Genomic DNA, 21,477 nt, shown 5'->3' on the forward strand with positions numbered 1-21,477 from the left:
CCCAGAGCCTGACGCGGGGCTCGAACCCACGGACCGCGAGATCGTGACCTGGCCGAAGTCGGACGCTTAACCGACTGCGCCACCCAGGCGCCCCCCGACATATTTTCTAAAAACATGACGAGGAAGTCATTTTCAAATTAACTGCTTAAATAAGAGTCTTAAAAAGGGGAAACCATCTTTGCAGTCACTTCAGTTTCTTGATAAATTATTTGAGAAATAATTACCTACCTATTTTGACTCTCCCCCTTTCAGGACCTTCTCCCATTACTAGGATATTTGCTGGTTTCTAGGAATAAAAATAGAGCATTCAAATTACTATGTTTATTCTTTTGACATGCTCTAAAATGGAGAAAAGTTCTTAAAATATGAAAATATCACTTCTGTATTTTCATCAAAACCATAATACAATATTAAATACCCTCTATATAGTTAAAGCATTTGACATACTTGAAGTTAGCACTAACCTTCTATAAACATCTTTGCTTTGAAAACATTTATTTTCAAAATTATACAAATAATCACAAAGAAGTTGAAGCTATCATTTCTGTTTACCCCACAGCAGTCACAAGTGATGTATTTTTTTTAAAAACCTACACATATTATAACTGTCCACTTGCTGCCCACAAGAAACAGTTTTTGTGGTTGAAAAGTGTTTTGTAAAATTTCAAACCACAGTATAATTACCTTCATTTAAATGCATTCAATGGAATATTCCTTGCTAAATATTTCTTAACTACTATAGGAAAACATGATCAACATTCAATAGACTCCATTCATATCCATATGCATTTCAGCTGTAGTTCATGCAAAAGTGCAAAATTCCAAATATAATTTCAAGATGTAGGAAAATAAAAATCAAGGCTAATACAGAACTGTATAAAGAAAAGAATAGATTGCAAATGTATCCATTGCTTTTAAGTCATCCTCATTTGTAGATATTTGGAAACAGAGAACTATGGAAATAGGCTTTTGGGCAAGTCAGTCTCCTCTGTAAACTAGCAAGAGAGAAAATTTCGGATTCATTTATTCAATCAATGAACATATTTTTGTGTCTTAGGGACAAAAAACATATTGACAATCAAGAGGAAAAACAAGCACATGATGAATTAAATCCCTAGCCTCCAGATGCTCTTTACATAAGTAGAAAGAAAAAAACAGAAGCTTTGTATAATATTAGAAGCTAATGCTATGTGTGAGTTATAGAAAGGACTGACGTCTTGGGTTAGAGGTTAAACCAGATTACTTTTAGATCCCTTCCAATTTGCTGGCTCTTTTTTAAGTTTCAATGAAAACAATTAGCACTAAAAAAAAAAAAAGTTCAAAGGAGGAAGTGATAACTAGAATTTCCACTGTTGAGGGAAATGTTCATTGGAGGTGAGGCGAGGGTGGTGTCCATTATCCAGATCCTGAAAAATGACCAGGAACTGGCATGTCAGGGTAGAAGAAGGACAAGGGCAGTGGAGGAGGTGAAAAGGCTATGAACAAGGTAGGCTTAGGAGACAGTAACCCAGACAGAACTCTGGACAGAAACCAGAGAACCCATGTTGGGGGTAGCAAAATTAACCTAGACTCTGGACAGTCTTAAATGTCAGGTGAAGTAATCTGATCTTTAAATGGCAGGCTGTGAGATCCCAGGAGAGGGGGAGCTATCAGAACTAGGTATAAGATAATGAAGGCTTTGTCCAAGGCCTTCTAAGCTGAAATGGAGAGGGAGTTATGGAGCTGAGTAACATTTTAAAGGAGAAATTAACAGGACTTTGTGACTAGTTGAAGTCAGAAGACTAAGACAAAGGGTGATACAAATTTCAGCAAGGTTTTGAGTTTCTGCAACTAAAAGAATGATGGTGCCTTTATTGTGGAACAGTTATGAGAGGTACTGGTTAGGGAGGGGGAACAATGTAAGATCCCTAAGTCATACTATTCAGAAGAGGATTTGAAAATTATTGTCACTGGAGTATGATGACTGAAGACACAAGACAAAATTAGTTTATCGCAGCAGAAAGAGAAAATAGCATCGGTCGAAACCCAGAGCTTCAAGATTCAAGTTCGATAATGATTTATCAAAGATCCATTATAGATAAAACACTATACTGCAGACCTTCAGGAAATAAAGAGAAATAAAACATGAAGCTCAAGACTTCAAAGAGCTTCAAAAATCTAATAAGGAAAGAAAGACAAACTGCTTTTTAGAATACAAGGCAGGTTATGAAAAGTACCAAAAGAGCAAAAGAAAATGTCAGGAATGAATGATTCTTCTCAGTGAATATCAGGATAGACTTTAGGAAAAAGACTTTGGATGAATGAAGGATGACTAGGATTCTGATGGGCCTAAATGAAAGAATGACTTTTCAGGCTCTGAGAACTCTGTAAGTAAGGGCACAGTCACATAAAAATAGAGACGTGGCATACTGGGAGAACCTGCACTAGAGCACAGGATGCTGGAAAGGGGCACCTGGGTGGCTCAGTCAGTTAAGCGTCTGACTCTGGCTCAGGTCATGATTTCGCGGTCCGTGAGTTCGAGCCCCGCGTCGGGCTCTGTGCTGGCAGCTCAGAGCCTGGAGCCTCTTTCAGATTCTGTGTCTCCCTCTCTCTCTGACCCTCCCCCGTTCATGCTCTGTCTCTGTCTCTGTCTCAAAAATAAATAATTAAAAAAAAAATAAGACTGGAAACTACATTGGGAACAAAATGCCACATTAAAGAAACTGGAACTGATTCTATAGGCTAAGCCAAGACAGGACGGTGAGATAATCAGATTTATATTTAGGAAAAAAACTGGTAGCAATGTGAAGGCTGAATTGGAAAGGGTGGATGGATCACAAAGCAGAGACAGAAACCAATAGTCTAGGGAAAAGTAAGGGCACCCTAAATTGTGACAATGGTCATGGGAGAACATATAAGAGCATTTTAAGGTAAGAGTTCAAGACTTGGGATTGCTTTTTTATACCACCCTCTCCACCCTCCATAGTCATGCATTCAACAAATATTGATTAAGCATATTCTATGTATCAGGCTAGATGCTAGAGATGCAGCAGTAAAAATCCATCCAGGAAAAATCCTTGCCCTCATGGAGCTTACATTCTAGTGGGAACAGAAGGGCAATAAATAAACAAATGTACACTATATCAGATATTGGAAAAGAAACCAAGGAGAATACAAGAGATTTCCACATCTGATATTATGGCCGACTAGGTGCTCTAGGGGACCCTGACATTACAGAACCATATGCTGCATAAGAAACCTCCCTTAAAGAATTCCCTGATCTCACAAGAAGTCAGGGATTATCTACAACTCCAAGTGCCGGCCCAAATAATGTATCTTGTGGCTAGAGACTAAAGGAAAGTCAGGATGGGCCTAAGAACAGATGCCAACACTTCAATGGGGATACTGAATCATGGGCCACCAGCAAAGTAAGAAAGCTGAGCCTGCGACCACAAAGTCAGCTAAGACTCTCAAATGGACTAAAATAAACCTAGATACTACCAGTAGAAGCAAAAGAAAACTCTCTCTGAAGGAAAAACTTCTTAATTTAGGCCTAAGGACTAAAACAAAACAGTTTCCTGCTAAAAGCAGATTATTTCCATTTTGAATTAGAAACAACATCTATTCCTACACTATTTATGAGAGATCCACCTAAGCACAAGGGCCATAAAACCTGAAATAAAAGGCTATTAAAAGGTGTATCAGGCAAACTGCTAAGAGTTAGATCAACTATTAGTAATGTCAGATGGAACAGCTTTTAAGATACAAGCATTATTAGGAATACAGATGGTCACTATATAATGATACAAGGTTCAATTCACCAGGAAGAGGCAACATTCCTAAACTTGCCATGGACTTGAAATATATATAAAGCAAAAGTTGATATAACTTCAGGGAGGGAAGAGAACAACGATAATGTTAAGATATAGACTATCCAGAAGACACAGTTAACAAGGTTCATCTAGTGGGCATATACACAACTTTTTATTCAATAATTAGAGAATACACATTTTTCTCAAAGACACATGGAACGTTTACAAATGTTGATCACATACTAGCAAGTCTCAAGAAATTTCAAGGAATTGTTATCAAACAGGCTATGTTCTCTGACTACAACGCAATGAAGTTAAAAGTCAATCACCAAAGTATAAACTTAAGACTCCATATATTTGGAAATTTAAAAATACTTCTATTGTGGGTGGCTCAGTCGGTTAAGCATCCGACTTCGGCTTGGGTCATGATCTCAGGGTTCACAGGTTCGAGCTCCGCATCGTGCTCTGTGCTGACAGCTCAGAGCCTTGAGCCTGCTTCGGATTCTGTGTCTCCCTCTCTCTCTGCCCCTCCCCCGCTCATGCTCTGTCTCTCTCTCTCTCTCTCTCTCTCTCTCTCTCTCTGTCAAAAATAAATAAACTAAAACAACAACAACAACAACTTCTATTGTGTGTCAACTATACTTCAATTAAAAAAAAAGAAAGAAAGAAAGAAAAAGAATCAAGGCAGTAGCATTTAGACTGGTGACCACTGTATTCTTCACAGCCATTACCCCATAGGACAAACAGTGCAACTTAATTAAGAATATCCTTGATGAAAGAGTAAAAAATATTAATTAAATCTCAAACCTTGAGTATACGTATCTTTTTAATACTCTGATAAAATGAGATGTATACATAAAGCATTTCTGTTGCACTATGAAGCCAACAGTTGTCTAGAAGAAAAAGGAGTTGTGCAGTTGTATGCTGCCTAGTTGTTTCTCACTAAATATTTTTGTTTTATTAGATATAGTTATATTTTTAAAGATTTTATTTATTAATTATTTTATTAAAAAAAAATTTTTTTTTTATTTTTTTTTCAACGTTTATTTATTTTTGGGACAGAGAGAGACAGAACATGAACGGGGGAGGGGCAGAGAGAGAGGGAGACACAGAATCGGAAACAGGCTCCAGGCTCCGAGCCATCAGCCCAGAGCCTGACGCGGGGCTCGAACTCACGGACCGCAAGATCGTGACCTGGCTGAAGTCGGACGCTTAACCGACTGCGCCACCCAGGCGCCCCTTATTAAAAAATTTTTAATGTTTATTTTAGAAAGAGAGAGTACAGAGTGCATGTGGGGGGGGGGGAGAGATTGAGATTGAGAGAGAGAGAGAGAGAGAGAGAGAGAGAGAGAGAATCTGAAACAGGATCCAGGCTCTGAGCTGTCAGCACAGAGCCCAATGCAGGCCTCAAACTCATGAACTGGGAGATCATGACCTGAGCTGAAGTCAGATGCTTATTAACCCACTAAGCCACCCAGGTGCCCCTTAAGATTTTATTTTTAAGTAATCTCCACACCCAACATAGGGGTCAGGCTCACAACCCTGAAATCAAGAGTCATATGCTCTACTGAGGGAGCCAACCAGGTGCCCCAATAGTTACTTTTAGTAAAATATGTTATTTCGTTAATAGGAAAAAAATTTCCTCTAAATCACTCAGAAGTAAAAGGAGAATCTATGAAGAAATTAAAAATACTCAGAAATGAAATAATGTAAGTATTACCTATCAAAACCTGTGAAATGAAGCTAATGCAGTATTTACAAGGGAAATTTACAGAATCCTTAAATATTTATGTTAGGAAAAAAGGAAGGCAGAAAATAATGATGTACCCAAGCTAAGGGGAGTTTGGGGGGGGGGGGGGGGGGGGAGCTCAAGAAAATACACCAAAAGAAAGTAGAAGTAAAAAGATAAAGGTAAGGGCAGAAATCTATGAATGAGACAGGATTTATGAAGCCTCTAGGACAACTATTATGAGAGGATAGAAGGTGCAAATAAACATTACAAATTACAAGGAGGATCATAAATCTAGGGCCAATGGAAGTGAGAAAGATAACCCCACAAAGAACTTTATACTGATTACTCTTAAAATGTATACAAAATGGACAAAGTCGAGAAAATGTAACCTACAAATTGACTCAAGATGAATTAGGAAATCTTAACAAACCAATAAGTGCTAAATAAATTGAAACTATATTTAAAAATCTCCCTACTAAGAAAGCACCAAACCCCAAATGACCACAGATGCAAGTTCTCCACAAATTTTCAATGAACAGGTTATTCAATCTTATTCAAACATTTGCAGAGAACAGAAAAAGAGGGAATGCTCCCAATAAGTTCTGGAAGGACAGTATAATCTTGGTAGCAAAAACAGACAAAGTATGGGAAAGAAAAAAATTTCAGGCCAACCTCACTCACGAGTATAGATGCAAATATATTAAACAAAATATTATTAAGCCAAATCCATTAACAGGAATGCCAGGATAGCTTCACATGAGAAAACCTACATAAGTCCCTCAGCATATTAACATATGAAAAAGGAAAGATGATATAATTATCTCGACAGAGGCTAAAAAAGCAGTTAATAAAATTTAATACCCATTCATGATAAAATCTTTCAGCAAGTTAGACTAGAAAATTACCCTCTTAACCGGATAATGGGTATATATCAAAAACTAAGAAGTAACATTGGAAGGATTCCCTTTAAAATTGGGAATAATGCAGTGATATCCACCATTACCACTTCTAAAATCAACATCGCACTGTAAGTCTGGTGCTATAAAACAGTAATTAAAGGGATATGAATTGGAGAGGCAGGAACAAAATTATTGTTATTTGCAAATGATGTAATTATTTACATAAAAAACACAAAGTATTTGCAGACAAATTATTAGCAATAGTAAGGGAGATTAGTAGATGTTTGGCTAACTGAACAATATGAAAAAGTCAGCTGTATTTTTATATACCAGCAAAAGAAAAAAAAGGGTAGGAAATAAAATTTTTCAAAGGCAGCATTTCTACAGTAATTTAAAAAAACTATAAGGTACCTAAGAATAAATACACTATAGGATGTAGAAGATATTTATACAGAAAATCTTGAAACTTTATCTTAAATGACATTAGTAACTCTCAAATAAATTAAGAAGTCATGCTTATAGATAAGAGGACTCTATATAGTAAAGACATCAATTCTCTCCATTCTTATCTATAAATCCAGGGAATCTGGCTTAAAACATGACATCCAGATTTATTTTATTACTTTTTAAAGTTTATTTATTTATTTTGAGAGAGAGAGAGAGAGAGAGCAGGGGGTAGGACAGAGAAAGAGGGAGGGAGACAGAATCTCAAGCAGGCCTCGTTGGGCTCCAACCCATGAACCGTGAGATCAAACCAAACCGTGAGACCTGAGCCAAAATTAAGAGTAGGACACTTAACCAGCTGAGCCACGCAGGTGCCCCCAAGATTTATTTTAAAGCCATAGTAAAGACAGTATGATACTGGTACAGAGATAGATGAAACTGATCAATGTGATAGAATGGAGAACCCAGGCGGAACCATGATGCTGTGAGAAGAGCAACTTTAGAGTCAGTGGAGAAAAAAGGAACTAGTCAATAAATGGTGCTGGCACAACAGGTATCCCAGTGGGAAAAAAATAAATAAAATGAATCTTTGTCTCATATCAGACATACAACAGTTTCAAGCAGATTAAGGAATTAAACATGAAAAGCAAAACTTTAAAACTGTGTGTGGGGGGAGGGGGATGCAGAGTATAGCTAATATCTTTCTGACCCTCAGGTAGGAAAGAATTTCTAAAACGAGATATAAAAAATCATCACGAAAGAGAAGACTGACAAATCTGGCTATTAAAATAACTTTCAACCACCAACAATAAAGAAAAGAAAAAGACAAAGCACAAACCGGAAGAAGTTTGCAACAGATAAGTAACGAAGATTCTGTATCCAGAATAAAGAACTCCCACAAATCAATATAAAAACAACCTAATAGAAAATGGGCAAAATGTCCAAACGGGCATTTAACAAAATAAGAAACATTTAACCATTAAGCATATGAAGATGTTCAATCTCATTCATAAAGAGGGAAATGTAATTAAAATCAAAATGAGATACCATTTTATACCTAGTATATTGGTTAAAAATTAAGAACTGATGGGGTGCCTGGGTGACGCAGTCGGTTAAGCGTCCAACTTCAACCAGGTCACGATCTCACGGTCCGTGAGTTCGAGCCCCGCGTTGGGCTCTGGGCTGATGGCTCAGAGCCTGGAGCCTGTTTCCGATTCTGTGTCTCCCTCTCTCTCTGCCCCTCGGCCGTTCATGCTCTGTCTCTCTCTGTCCCAAAAATAAATAAACGTTGAAAAAAAAAATTAAAAAAAAAAAAATTAAGAATTGCTGAGTAGGAAGTCAGGGGGAACTCCAAAACATTGTTGTTAAGAGAATAACTTGGTACAACTTCTTTGGAAAACAATGTGACATCATCTTGAAAACCTGAACAATTGCATACCCTTCGACTCAGTTATTCCATTTTTAGACACACCAGAGAATGTTCCTAGCAGCATAGGTTGTCAAAAAAAAAAAAAAAAAAAAAATCTGAACACAACCCAAATTTCTAGCTAACAGGAAAATGGAGAAATTAATTGTGGTAGAAGCACACAATGAATTTTAAAACAGCAATGAAAATTTGGAGGTTACTAATAAAGGTAAAAAAATGTTTGCGTCTTAGCAGCATTATGCTGAGCGAAAAAAGCAAGTTTAGAAGACTATATACAGCAGAATGCCATTTTCTTAAAACTTAAAACCAAGCAAAGCTAAGAATATACTATTTAGGCACACATACAAATGTGATAAACCTATTTTTAAAAAGGAGTGCATAATGTAGGGATGCTTGGGTGGCTCAGTCAGTTAAGCATCTGCCTCTTGATTTCGGCTCAAGTCACGATCTCATGGTTTGTGAGATCGAGTTCCTCCTTGGGCTCTGTGCGGACAGTAGAAATTGGGATGTTCTCTTTCTCTCTCTCTCTCTCTCTCTCTCTCTTCCTCTCTGCCACTCGTGCTCTCTCTCAAAACAAACAAACAAACAAACAAACAAACAAAAAGGAGTAAATAATGGATTCAAAACTTAGGATATTTGTTATTCTTGACAAGGCAGGAAGATGGGATGGGGGGAAAGGCATAAATAGAAGCAAGCTATGGGTGATGTTCCAGTTACTGGGGTAAGTGACAGGCTCTCCACGGTTACACCTTGTAAGGCACATAGTCTTTGTAAAGACAAAAAATAAAGCAAAGAATGGGGATATGCACTGCTGGGAGGGTGTCATTTTCAACAGTAATAAGCGCTATTTAAATTGCTCAGAGAATGTCTCCTTGAGAAGGTAACACTCGGGATAAGACCTGAAGAAAGTAGAGTAATAAGCTGCTGGAATATAAGGGAAGGACAGTGTAGGCAAAGAGAAAGAGAAGCTGGAACGGCCTGAGACAGGCGCTTGCCTGGAGAACTGGAGACTTGTGAGGGAGAACAATGGGCATCAGGAAGGACAGAATGATAAGGCACTGATGATTCTAGAGACAAGGAAGCCAAACAGAAGTCCGGCCTGCTGTTCCCAAAGCTTCTGCTTTGGGCACACGTCACTTGTGTGCCAGACTTGGAGAAGTTCTTGAGCACTGTCTGGCCTGCACTCTGGGAGTAGGTGAGGGCCCCCAGAAGATCTGCAGAAGGGCAAGGCCATGGTGGATAGCAGTGAGAGGAAACCTTGGTGAGCTAGCAGGCTGGCTAACTGGAGAAAGAGCAAAGAGGTCAATGCAGTTGGAGTCAACATGACAGGAGAGTTAGTGCAGGAGAAGCAGTGGAGAGGTAAGGTGAAGATGGGCGGGGTTGTCCATCATACAGAATGATGGTTTTACATGACTAGAATTGGCATCATTTTATATTACTTTATCTTACCCATAATTTTTACAGGTTGTACAATGTGGATTCTGGCATTTTGCTAAATCTCTGAGAGCAGAATATGGAGAGATTATCATTTTCTACATTATATATTTTTATAATGTTTGATTTTATATTTTTTGGTATTGTTTCTAATTAAAGAAATGGCATTTTTTAATAAAAAATGAATAATGCTGAGAGGAATAAAGGGTGTTTAGAGGAAAAAGAGCCCAGGGAAAAACCTATGAAGGAGGAACCAAGGTGAGAAAACAGCATAGGGTTCTAGAAGCTAAGAGAGCTTAAAAAGGAAGAGGTGGTCTTCAGGTGCAATAGAATGAAAGATAAAAAAAGGCAACTTCCTGGCATTTACAGAAGACAGACACAGGGAAAGAGACCCAAATAAGTGGGAAGAAGGTAAAGGCAGAATTAGAGTATACTTTGGAAGGCCTTAGGGAGAATAGACTCTCTGGGATATAACAATTCTTGGGGTACCTGGCTGGCTCAATCAGAAAGGCATGCGACTCCTGATCTTGGGGTCATGAGTTTGAACCCCACATTGGATATAGGGATCACTCAAATTAATAAAACGTTAAAAAAAATCTTAGAATTATCAAATCAACCATCTTATATATCTTCTGCTACATTATTTGTAATCTTACATTTTGAGCTTAAATCCTTCCAAAATAAAGCTGTAAGATAAAAACACAAAGTATGTGATACGGCAGCAAAGTTGCTTCACGTAAGAAATGAAAAAAGATGATGAGCATTTGAATGGCAGAAGAGCAGGAAGCTGGTCTTAGATCACTGTTAGCTAACTCTCATTAGAAATTCCTGCAGTCATGCTGTGTAGAAACAGAGAATAGCTTTCAACGACCCCTTCCACAGTGGAATGAGGATACAGAGAGAGAGAAACAGGGATTCTAACTGGTACTGAAGTTTGTAGAAATATCTTTTTTTTTAAGTTTATTTATTTATTTTGAGAGAGAAAGAGAGAAAGCACGCACAGGAGGGGCGGAGACAGAGAGAGAGAGAGAGAGAGAGAGAGAGAGAGAGAGAGAAAATCTCAAGCAGACTCCACCCTCAGCCACACTTGGAGCTTGAGCCCACGACCCTGAGATCATGACCTGAGCTGAAACCAAGAGTAAGGGCACTTAACCGACTAAGCCGCCTAGGTGCCCAAAAATACCTTTTATAGAGGATACTTGAAGCCTATGGAATCTCTAACTGTGGGGTCCCCATGTACAGTGGGGAGCAGTGGCTATAAGCTCTTTCATACAGTCTGAGAAAGGAATGCAGAGTTTGGGCAGTATCCACAAAGAAGGGCTCCTGTAGTCAGGTGACGATCTAGAATTGCACAGGATGTTATTTTTAAATGCACACCTTGGGGCACCTGGGTGGCTCAGTCAGTGAAGCATCCGACTCTTGATTTGGGTTCCGGTCACAATCTCAGGGTCGTGGGACTGAGCCCCACGTCAGGCTCTGGGCTGAGTGTGGAGCCTGCTTGAGATTCTCTCTCTTTCTCTCTCTGCCCTTCCCCCACTCTCAAAATAAATAAACATTTAAAAAATATACACACCCCTTAACTGGGATTACATGTAACAAGTAAATAAATGTTAAGAATAAGTAAATACATGTTCAGCTCATAAGATATTTGATGGTTCAAAAGAACAATGATAACAACAAAATAAATGTCATGACCACCAATAAAAAGGATTTAAATATTCAAAGCATTTTCATATCAATCATTTCCTTTTTTATAACAGGAATTCTCCAGGGCCCACAGGGCTGGGGCAAGTCTCAGAACTCCACCTAATCTTCAAGATTCCAAATCAAGTCATTTTTCCAGATATTATGCTTAATTTTCAAAAGATTAACTTTAATAGTGATTGATCTAAGTGAGTGTATACCCTTTAAAAAAAATATAAAGGGAACTGCAGCTCACACACATGCACCTACACCCACACACACCAAAAAGAACGAGGAGAGGATACCAAAGTCGTTCTGACCTACTTACATCCCAATTAACACAGACTATGCTTTACTAAAACTCCTCTTACTGCGAACACAAAACGCCAGCTGTGAAAGAAAGTGATACTGCTGGGTTTGCACACTTTAGTTACCATAGAAACTGCAGAAATGGCAGGAGTTGGATGCTTCGCATTTAAGTTATCAGCAATAAAATCGGATAGACACATCAAGGCCGCAGGGTTCATTTTAGTTAAATTGCATTTTAAAGGCCAAAGTCAGGGAAATCATGTGATAAGCAATATGATTACTTAAAAACTATTCTTGAAATACCTGCATTTTAGCAGGATTTAGTTATTAATTCTTGAATTTACATTCATGAGGCTTTACATGTACTTCACATTTGCTTTTTCCTCCTATGGAATCAGTTTTTTTCCACGGGGTTAAATTTAATTTTAGTTAATTGTCACCTCATAAATAGAATGGCCCAAAGATACACAAGTGCCCTACTACATTTGCTTTGTGCTCCCCACCCCAGGACATTTGGGACAAAAATATGAAGCCACAAGATGACTCTTATCAGCACCAATAAAGAGAGGAAAATACAAACACAACTGTCTACAACCCTGAATAATAGGGACAAAACCAATCAGAACATCAATCAGACTAGTTTTTAAACAATGAATAGTGCTAACCTAGTATTGATGGCTACAACTATTCTTTTATTTAAATGTAGTTGGGGTGCCTGGGTGGCTCAGTCGGTTGAGCGTCCAGCTTCGGCTCAGGTCATGATCTGAGTTTGTGAGTTCGAGCCCCGCATCGGGCTCTGTGCTGACAGCTCAGAGCCTGGAGCCTGTTTCAGATTCTGTGTCTCCTTCTCTCTCTGTTCCTCCCCTGATCATGCTCTGTCTCTCTCTCAAAAATAAATAAACATTTAAAAAAATTTTTAAAATAAATAAATAAATAAATAAATAAATGAATAAATGAATGAATAAATAAATAAAAAATAAATGTAGTAGCACACAACTCTCCTCACATCTGATACAAAAGTACATTCCAGGAGAAAACCATCAGTGTTTGTGCCTTTCTTTATTCTGTTCTCCACTGTTTACCTTGAACAAAAAAGCTTCTGTGTTGTAACAAACCAAGCAGCGAACTAAGGGGGAGATAAATATGTTGTTGTTTTTTTTATCATTTAGCAAACACAACAGTCATTTGCTAATAGAGTCAGTTTATCATCACTGTTTACCCCTTAAAATAACCTCATTGATAGCAGAGGGTTTACAAATATGAAGAATCTGATCATTATGACTGGAACCTCCCAAAGGGCAGGGAGGATATTTCTGTCACTGCATTTTGTATCTGCTGAAATCCAGGGACTTAACATTTAATAAACATTTATTGGATGAGTGAATAAAAATTGTCAGTGGTTAGTACTCATGGTCTTTTGGTAGGCAAGTTTTCAATTTAAAAAAAAAATTTTTTTTAACATTTATTAATTTTGAGAGACAGAGACAGAGCGTGAGCAGGGGAGGGGCAGAGAGAGAGGGAGACACAGAATCCAAATCAGGCTTCAGGCTCTGAGCTGTCAGCACAGAGCCCAACACGGGGCTCAAACCCGTGAACTGTGAGATGGTGACCTGAGCCGAAGTCAGCGCTTAACCAACTGAGACACCCAGGTGCCCTGAAAGTTTTCAATTTTTTTTTGGAAAGTTTTCAATTTTAAAAGAAACTGTGGGGCGCATGGCTGGCTCAGTGGGTGGAGCATGTGACTCGACCGTGGGGCTGCGAGTTTGAGCTCCACATTGGGTGTGGAGATTACTTAAAAATAAAATCTTGGGGCGCCTGGGTGGCTCAATCGGTTAAGCGTCCGACTTCAGCTCAGGTCACGATCTCTCGGTCGGTGAGTTCGAGCCCTGGGTCGGGCTCTGGGCTGACGGCTCAGAGCCTTGAGCCTGCTTCCGATTCTGTGTCTCCCTCTCTCTCTGCCCCTCCCCCGTTCATGCTCTGTCTCTCTCTGTCTCAAAAATAAATAAACGTCAAAAAAATGGGGCGCCTGGGTGGCGCAGTCGGTTAAGCGTCCGACTTCAACCAGGTCACGATCTCACGGTCCGTGAGTTCCAGCCCCGCGTCGGGCTCTGGGCTGATGGCTCAGAGCCTGGAGCCTGCTTCCGATTCTGTGTCTCCCTCTCTCTCTGCCCCTCGCCCGTTCATGCTCTGTCTCTCTCTGTCCCAAAAATAAATAAACGTTGAAAAAAAAAAATTTTTTTAAATAATAAATAAATAAAATCTTAAGGAAAAAATAAAAATATAAATGAATGCATGAATGAAGTTGCAAGAAACTAGAGTCAGTACCTTCCCCAAAATATGCCAAGCTCACTTCTGAATATGGGTATCCCCTGCTTTTCAAAAGTTGTTACACCACTTTACTTTCACAAAAAATCTGCATTAATACCTATTTCTTTCAAACTGAAAGATACATGAAGAGGATTTTTGCTTTTAGGAAAAAAGGTGAAAAGTGAAAACAGCATTTAGCATTTGCTTTGCAGCAGCCCTCACAGAGCCAGCACGCCCCGAGCGGGGAGACGGCCCCCACCGGGCTCCTTCCCCAAGACCACACTCAGCATCAGCCTGCCATAGCTTTCAACTAGGAACATCTGTTCTTTCTCTGGATTTATTTTGTGCATCTGTTAGCAAGATGTGTCCTAAGGCATCAGAAAAGCCTAAGAGAGGTTATTTTGGGGGTCTGGGAATGCTCAAAAAATTTTCCATGTAAATCAGTGGTTAGTACTTCTTCACTTTCCTCCATTTCAGCTTCCAAAAGATTTCATAGGAACACTCTGCTTGTGGATAGAACAGGTTTTTAAAAAAATCTGATTTTGGTTTATTCTGGAGTTTCAGCAACCACCCATATGCTAATGACTCCTGAATCCATAACCATACATCTCCAAACTTCTATATGGCTTACGGTTACGTCAAACGGTACCCTGGCCATCTCCACAATCCTCTCAAACTTCGAGTGTTCAAACTGAATTTTTCCTGTTTTTCTGGTATTCTCTTCTCAATCAACAAAAGCAGAAGTCAGAACACCCTGTCCTTTATCCCTCAAATCTATCTAATCCTCAGATCTGATTATCTTACTTCCTAAATATTTGTCGACTATTTCCCCTCCTCACTTGATTACCTCAGCCAGGCCTTCATCATTTCTCAACCCGCTGATTACAATAGCCTGATAAAACTGCCATCCCTGCACCCTCCGACCCACTCTCCGTACCCCGGTGTGAGTGGTCTATCCTAAGCGGAAACCTGACCGGCTCAGCTCCAACTGACCACAGGAAAAGTCCATGCTTCAAAAAATGCCGGTGAAGATTAACCGTGATTGGGTCCCTACTTTTCTCTTCTGCTGCTTCTTTCACCATTTCTTGCTTTGCTTCAGTGACACCAACGTGCTTGCAGTTTCTTACCCCGTGCCCTTATTTAAGCTGTCTCCTCTGCCTGGAATGCCCCCTTCATCTTCTAAATATCTACTCATCCTTTAGATTCAGCTCAGTGTGAGTCCTCAAAGACGGCCCCCATCCCAACTGGTCAGGTGCTCTCCTCCTGTGCTCTCAGTACTTTATGCACAGCCAATCCCTGACTGCACCTCATAATGTCTTTTCAAAACCTTTCTGTTTTATGCTGATCCGTTTGTGTATCTTCTCCACCATGCATTCACTGAGGGAAGGGGTTGTATTTTATTTATCCGTGTATACCCAGTGCCCAACATGGCGCCCGGTACATATTAGGAGGTCAAAGTGTTTGTACAGCAAATATTCTTAACTCTGTAAACCAGCACTTCCTTCACAGAAATCCTGTTATAAATAATAATGTAGTTAAAATGACAACTAGGTTTCAGAGTTCTATAAGTGTCACACTTTATAGCTATATTGTGGGTTGAACAGGCCTTTGTATTCAGAGAATGTAACTGTTTCTAAGCAAAAACGCCTTTCTCAGTTCAAAATTACGTATCTACAACTAAGTGCAAGCTATCTGTAACTCAGGAGTAGACTATAATATTAAATGCTGTGATTCATTTCATGTTACCTTAAAATGGTCTAGGGGGATCTGTAGTAGGTCAATCTGAATAATCTATGTTAATCAAACCTGGGTGTTCATAATAAACAATGCCTGCCACCCCAGCACCAAACAACAGTTAACAATACACTTCTTTGTTCCAGCCTTTTAGGAGTGGTTATAGGCCTGAACAGCAGAGATAAGGTTTTCTTTTCTCGAACAAGAACCAATAAAAAGCAGCCATTATAAAAAGCTTAATGCAAGACAAACACAGGTATCTAGAAGGCTATTTACCTAACTAACTGCAAGGTCACTAAGAGTATAATCAGGATAAATCCCACACTGGGGCGCCTGGGTGGCGCAGTCGGTTGAGCGTCCGACTTCAGCCAGGTCACGATCTCGCGGTCCGTGAGTTCGAGCCCCGCGTCAGGCTCTGGGCTGATGGCTCAGAGCCTGGAGCCTGTTTCCGATTCTGTGTCTCCCTCTCTCTCTGCCCCTCCCCCGTTCATGCTCTGTCTCTCTCTGTCCCAAAAATAAATAAACATTGAAAAAAAAATTTTTTTAAAAAGATAAATTCCACACTGATGGCAATGCCAGCACGAGTGCTGCACAGACATTCAGATTCTATCTTACTCATTAATGAGTACAATCCGTCCTGAGAGAAGCAATGCTGGTAGAAAGTAGTTTTCGATTTACATTTGTGACATTCATATTCAAATCAAATAATTCAGTCTTATTATCATGACAAATTAAGAATGTCAGAGGTAGAGCTCCTTTCTCCTTTTCTCCACCACGGTGATGGGTGCGGATGACTTTTCCTGGCCGAGTCTTCTCCCGAGACTTTCAGAATCAAAAGCAGAATTGTCCCATTCCCCAGTGCCTGCAGGTGAAAACTGGTGAGAAAATCAGGTGCGGCTCCAAAAGGAGACATGAGAGAAGAACCAACCTGGGTCTATATGGGATTGCACCTGTGTTTCTGCTGCATGAAGGTCATGTGCTCACATCCTCTCACTCTGTAAACATCACGCCTACCTGAACAATAGACATGTTTTATCCAGGAAAATGATCGTTCTCTGTTACTATGCTTTTGCACCAGTAGGTTGGTTCAGTAATAAATATGTGAGAACTTTTGCCCAAAAAAAAGGATGTCAGAGGTAGAAATTATGAAACTGAGCCCTCTTGCGTCACTCATGAAGACACCAAGGGGAAAGACCTACAACCTTAACCAAGCTCACTGTCCCTGGACAGTGGCAGACCCAGGATTAGAACTCAAGTCTCTAAGAAATGCACTGCTGGCCAGGGTTATGAGAACAAAAGTGGACCTGGAAAATGCACAACACTTAATTGATTTATGGCCCTCACCTCCAGAAGGCTTCTACTTAGATGAATGCTTAGTCGAGAATCTTATCACCCAAAATAATCACCATATGCAATCTCCCAAAGAAATAATCAGTTCATGCATATAAGATCCCTTCTTGATGAAGACACCATCACTTTCAATAAGAGATCCTGAATCATCCTACCGTGCCAGTCACACAGGATGCCTGTGGTAGTGATCACCCTGGTATATACATTTGTCCAAACTGATCAATTTGTAACTAAAATGGGTACATCTTGTTATATGCAAATTCTACCTCAATAATAGTAATTTACTAAAATAGTATGCCTGAAATGGTTCTTCAGTTTTAAACACAGGCCTCAAAGTGCTGGGGGTCCTGTCTGTAGCCCTTGATTCTTAACCAGCTCCTGCTATTCCTGCCACTGTGGAATGTATCTGGACTATCACCTCTTAGCGACTTTGAAGTTAGTTTGGCAAACCACCTTCTAGATACGTGGGTTTGTCAGTACAGGCTACGGTACTGTGTTTGTCTGACAGGGATCATCAAAAGAGCCCTGTCCCTGAGCTGAACCTTAAGAGGCCTCATCCCCTTTGAAGCTGGCCCTCTTAGAAGTGTAATTCTTAGTGTGTATCACCTGTCTATGGAACAGATGGGACATTACACTTCATCTCAAATGGACAGATGTGTATTCTGCAGAACACTCCCATGACTGGGCTGTGGGTGTGGATGGCGGAAAACCGGTCATGCCAAAAAAAATCACAGCCCACCTGTGACACAGGTATATGTCACAGTATCTAGAGCACCTTGAGAAACACTATCTCACCTGATAGTCACAAGGCCCTGTGTACTGGCAGAACAGGAGTCCCTGCACAGGGATGACATCACTACCATCAAAGGCCTTCAGGCTGGAGACATGAACTGCTGGGCCAGAGACTCTCAAGGGCCCAGCTCTAAGGAACTAGTAAGGAACCAAAGGTCACCAGCAGCAACCCCAGTGTAATTCTTCAGCATGACAAGATCTGTAATTGTCCAAAGTCACCTGAAATTGCAAGTTAGAAAATAACCAAGCCATATTTTCCTTTTTCGTTGTTAGCTCTGAATTCTAAAAGAAATTATAATGATTAAGTCATATTAAAATAAATACCACTTTCTGCCATAATTCTTTAATTAGCATGTTAATTTAATAAATCAAATAAAAAATAATACACAGATAGGGCTCCACTTTGTAAAGAAGAAAGGGCTAGAGTTGTAGGCTAAAGGAACTGTGGTGGCGGGGCGGGGGGCGGGGGAGGAGAGTGGGACACCTGGGTGGCTCAGTCAGTTGAGCATCCGACCTCGGCTCAGGTCATGATCTCACAGTTCGTGAGTCTGAGCCCAGCATCAGGCTCTGTGCTAACAGCATGGAGCCGGCTTCAGCTTCTGTGTCTCCTTCTCTCTCTGCCCCTCCCCGACTCTGTTTCTCTCTCTCTCTCAAAAATAAACATTTGAAAATTTTTTCAAGCTAAAATTAAAAAAATAAAGCAATCCTGGGAAAGGCAGTTGAAAGAATGGGCATCTCTGATTGCTGGTGGGATCCAGAATAATGCACAGAAGCTTCTACAGAATGGAAATTAGGAGGAATTCAGGAACTCTGGAGCTAAGACTAGGAGATGAACAACTGTACAAAGTCCCTATCATTATTCCAATTTTATAAATGAGGAAACTGAGGCTTACGGATCAAGATTAGCTTTCCCAGAAATGTATATATGTTTTTTAAGTTTAAGATCTCCAAGCTCCCATTTCGTAAGAACTAAGCGAGGCTAAACTCTAAAACAGTACTAAAATTCTTCAAAATGCCAGCATGATGGCTCCAGTCAGATTTTAAGGGTGTCTTTGCAGTGTGGCACATTCACCTTGTCAGGCCCTCTTTAGTATACACAAAATTAAAGACTTAATGTATCTCCCTGTCGGACAAGGTATGAAGAGCTGCACACAGATATTTCTAGACCATTCTCCAACCGCCAAGCACTTATTTTAATCAAACTTTCACAAAGATTAACAGTACAGTACTTCTTCCCCAGCTGAGTAGAAAAGAGGCCATCTGTGAGTTTTGTACATTGGACTTTCATACATGACATTCCTAAAGAGTCTTCAAATGCTCTCTCTTAGCTGAAGAACTATAACATTTCTCGTCAGCTACCTGTTACAACTCGGCAGCACTAGTGACCATGGGAAACTTAAATTTTTCTTTGCATTTTTCCCTGTTTGACACAAATGCGAGAAAAAGAGAATAGAAAGTAGCAGTGATAAGCGTAGGCCTCAGACAGTTTAACAAAGATGGGATCTCTAGATAGGTTCAAAGTGAAAAATCCTGGATCTCCGTTGAACACACCCTCTAGATTTAAGAAGATTAAACTTGTGGTTCGATAGTGGGTGCAGGAGGAATGGAGGGCACAGGAGAGGAGAGGAAATGCAAGGAACATATGCCAAATTCTGGAAATAAATCACTAAAGAATGTTTGTAAAAGGGAAGGGATAATTGGTACATTATAATATTTTTTTAGCTCTTTAGAACCAGAACTATCCTCTTGCCACTCAAGCAACTTTTTAATATGGAAAGGAGGGACTTGTATTTTTCTTTTATATTTCTACTAAATAGGACAATAATAGGATCCATTTTAAAGTCTCTTAAAGTTGGTGGTAGGCAGCTTCGGACATGGTTTCCAATATCCCCGCCCCCAGTAAACACACCCTTGTGTAATTACTTCCTGTGAGTGTGGGCTGGAAAAGTGACCTCTGGTGATGGGATGTCACTTCCATGATTCACTAACAGAAGACTGCAACCTCCATCTTGCTAACACACACTCTCCACCATCTTGTTTGCTCACTCTGGTGAAGAAAACTGCCATGTTGTAAGATGGTCTGTGGAGAAGCTGAGGTGGCAAAGAACCAAGGAAAGCTTTCACCTTCCACTGATCAGCTCAGGAGGAAATGAAGCCTGCTAACAACCACGTGACTGAATAAGGAAGCAGATGCTTCACAGTCAAGACTCCAGGTGACTGCAGTCTTTTAAGGAGACTGTAAAACAGGATCCAGATAAGCCACACCTAGATTCCTGACCCATATCATCCTGTGAGATGATAAATATTTACACGTCTTGAAAGCCACTGAGTTTTGGGGCAAATTGTCATACGACAATAGGTAACTAATACAGACTTACAACATACATAGCCAACATGTCATAGACAACCCAGAATGCTGTTAAAAATCAAGTATTCTGGGGGTGTCTGGGTGGCTCAGTCGGTTAAGTGTCCAACTTCAGCTCAGGTCATGATCTTGCGGTCACGAGTTCGATCCCCCCCGTAGGGCTCTGTGCTGACAGCTCAGAGCCTGGAGCCTGCTTCAGATCCTGTGTCTCCCTCTCTCTCTCTCTGCGCCCCTCCCCCACGCATGCTCACTTGCACGGGCGCTCTCTCTCTCTGAAAAATAAATAAGCATTAAAATAATTTTTTTAGGGGCGCCTGGGTGGCGCAGTCGGTTAAGCGTCCGACTTCAGCCAGGTCACGATCTCACGGTCCGTGAGTTCGAGCCCCGCGTCGGGCTCTGGGCTGATGGCTCGGAGCCTGGAGCCTGTTTCCGATTCTGTGTCTCCCTCTCTCTCTGCCCCTCCCCCGTTCATGCTCTGTCTCTCTCTGTCCCAAAAATAAATAAATGTTGAAAAAAAAATTTTTTTTTTTAAATTAAAAAAAAAATAATAATATTTTTTTAAAAAAATCAAGTATTCTGCCTGAACGAGCAGGTATCATGAGGAAAAAAATAAAACAAAACTAAAATAGCTCTTCATTAGTTAGTATGACAAAGTATCCAGGGTCATACACTACACATTTCTCTATGGCTAGAATATCTATTACATCATTTCCTTTAACCAGCTGAATTACATTTGACTCTAAGAATTGGCAAGTTTATTATTATTATTATTATTATTATTATTATTATTACTACTACTACTATTAACCTCTAATAGAATAAATAAGTCTTAGGTCTGTGTCAGAAGTGATTTTTTGACAATCCAAAAGTGCAGTAGATGGTAACTAATAACAAAACCCAAAAGATTACTGGCTACAAAATTATTTTCTCCCTCAACTAAATTTCCATGTACCATGTTTGCAAAAGATATAGTTATCTGGGGGCGCCTGGGTGGCGCAGTCGGTTGAGCGTCCGACTTCAACCAGGTCACGATCTCACGGTCCGTGAGTTCGAGCCCCGCGTCGGGCTCTGGGCTGATGGCTCGGAGCCTGGAGCCTGTTTCCGATTCTGTGTCTCCCTCTATCTGTGCCCCTCGCCCGTTCATGCTCTGTCTCTCTCTGTCCCAAAAATAAATAAACGTTGAAAAAAAAAAAATTAAAAAAAAAAAAAAA

The 21,477-nt window shown here is 40.1% G+C and overlaps 1 protein-coding gene across 5 annotated transcripts in view; it reads right to left on the reverse strand.

The window, feature by feature from the left end:
• CDK19 (cyclin dependent kinase 19) overlaps positions 1-21,477 on the reverse strand; it is a 179,302-nt gene that overhangs the window by 24,914 nt on the left and 132,911 nt on the right. For all 5 annotated transcript variants that reach the window (XM_040474380.1, XM_040474381.1, XM_040474382.1 and 2 more), the window contains one exon: positions 229-286. In XM_040474380.1, coding sequence (XP_040330314.1) covers positions 229-286 — 58 coding nt within the window. The remainder of the gene's footprint in view (positions 1-228; positions 287-21,477) is intronic.

The sequence above is a fragment of the Herpailurus yagouaroundi genome, unplaced genomic scaffold, assembly GCF_014898765.1.
Source record: "Herpailurus yagouaroundi ecotype Mexico unplaced genomic scaffold, PumYag 139, whole genome shotgun sequence".
Classification (NCBI taxonomy): Eukaryota; Metazoa; Chordata; class Mammalia; order Carnivora; family Felidae; genus Herpailurus; species Herpailurus yagouaroundi.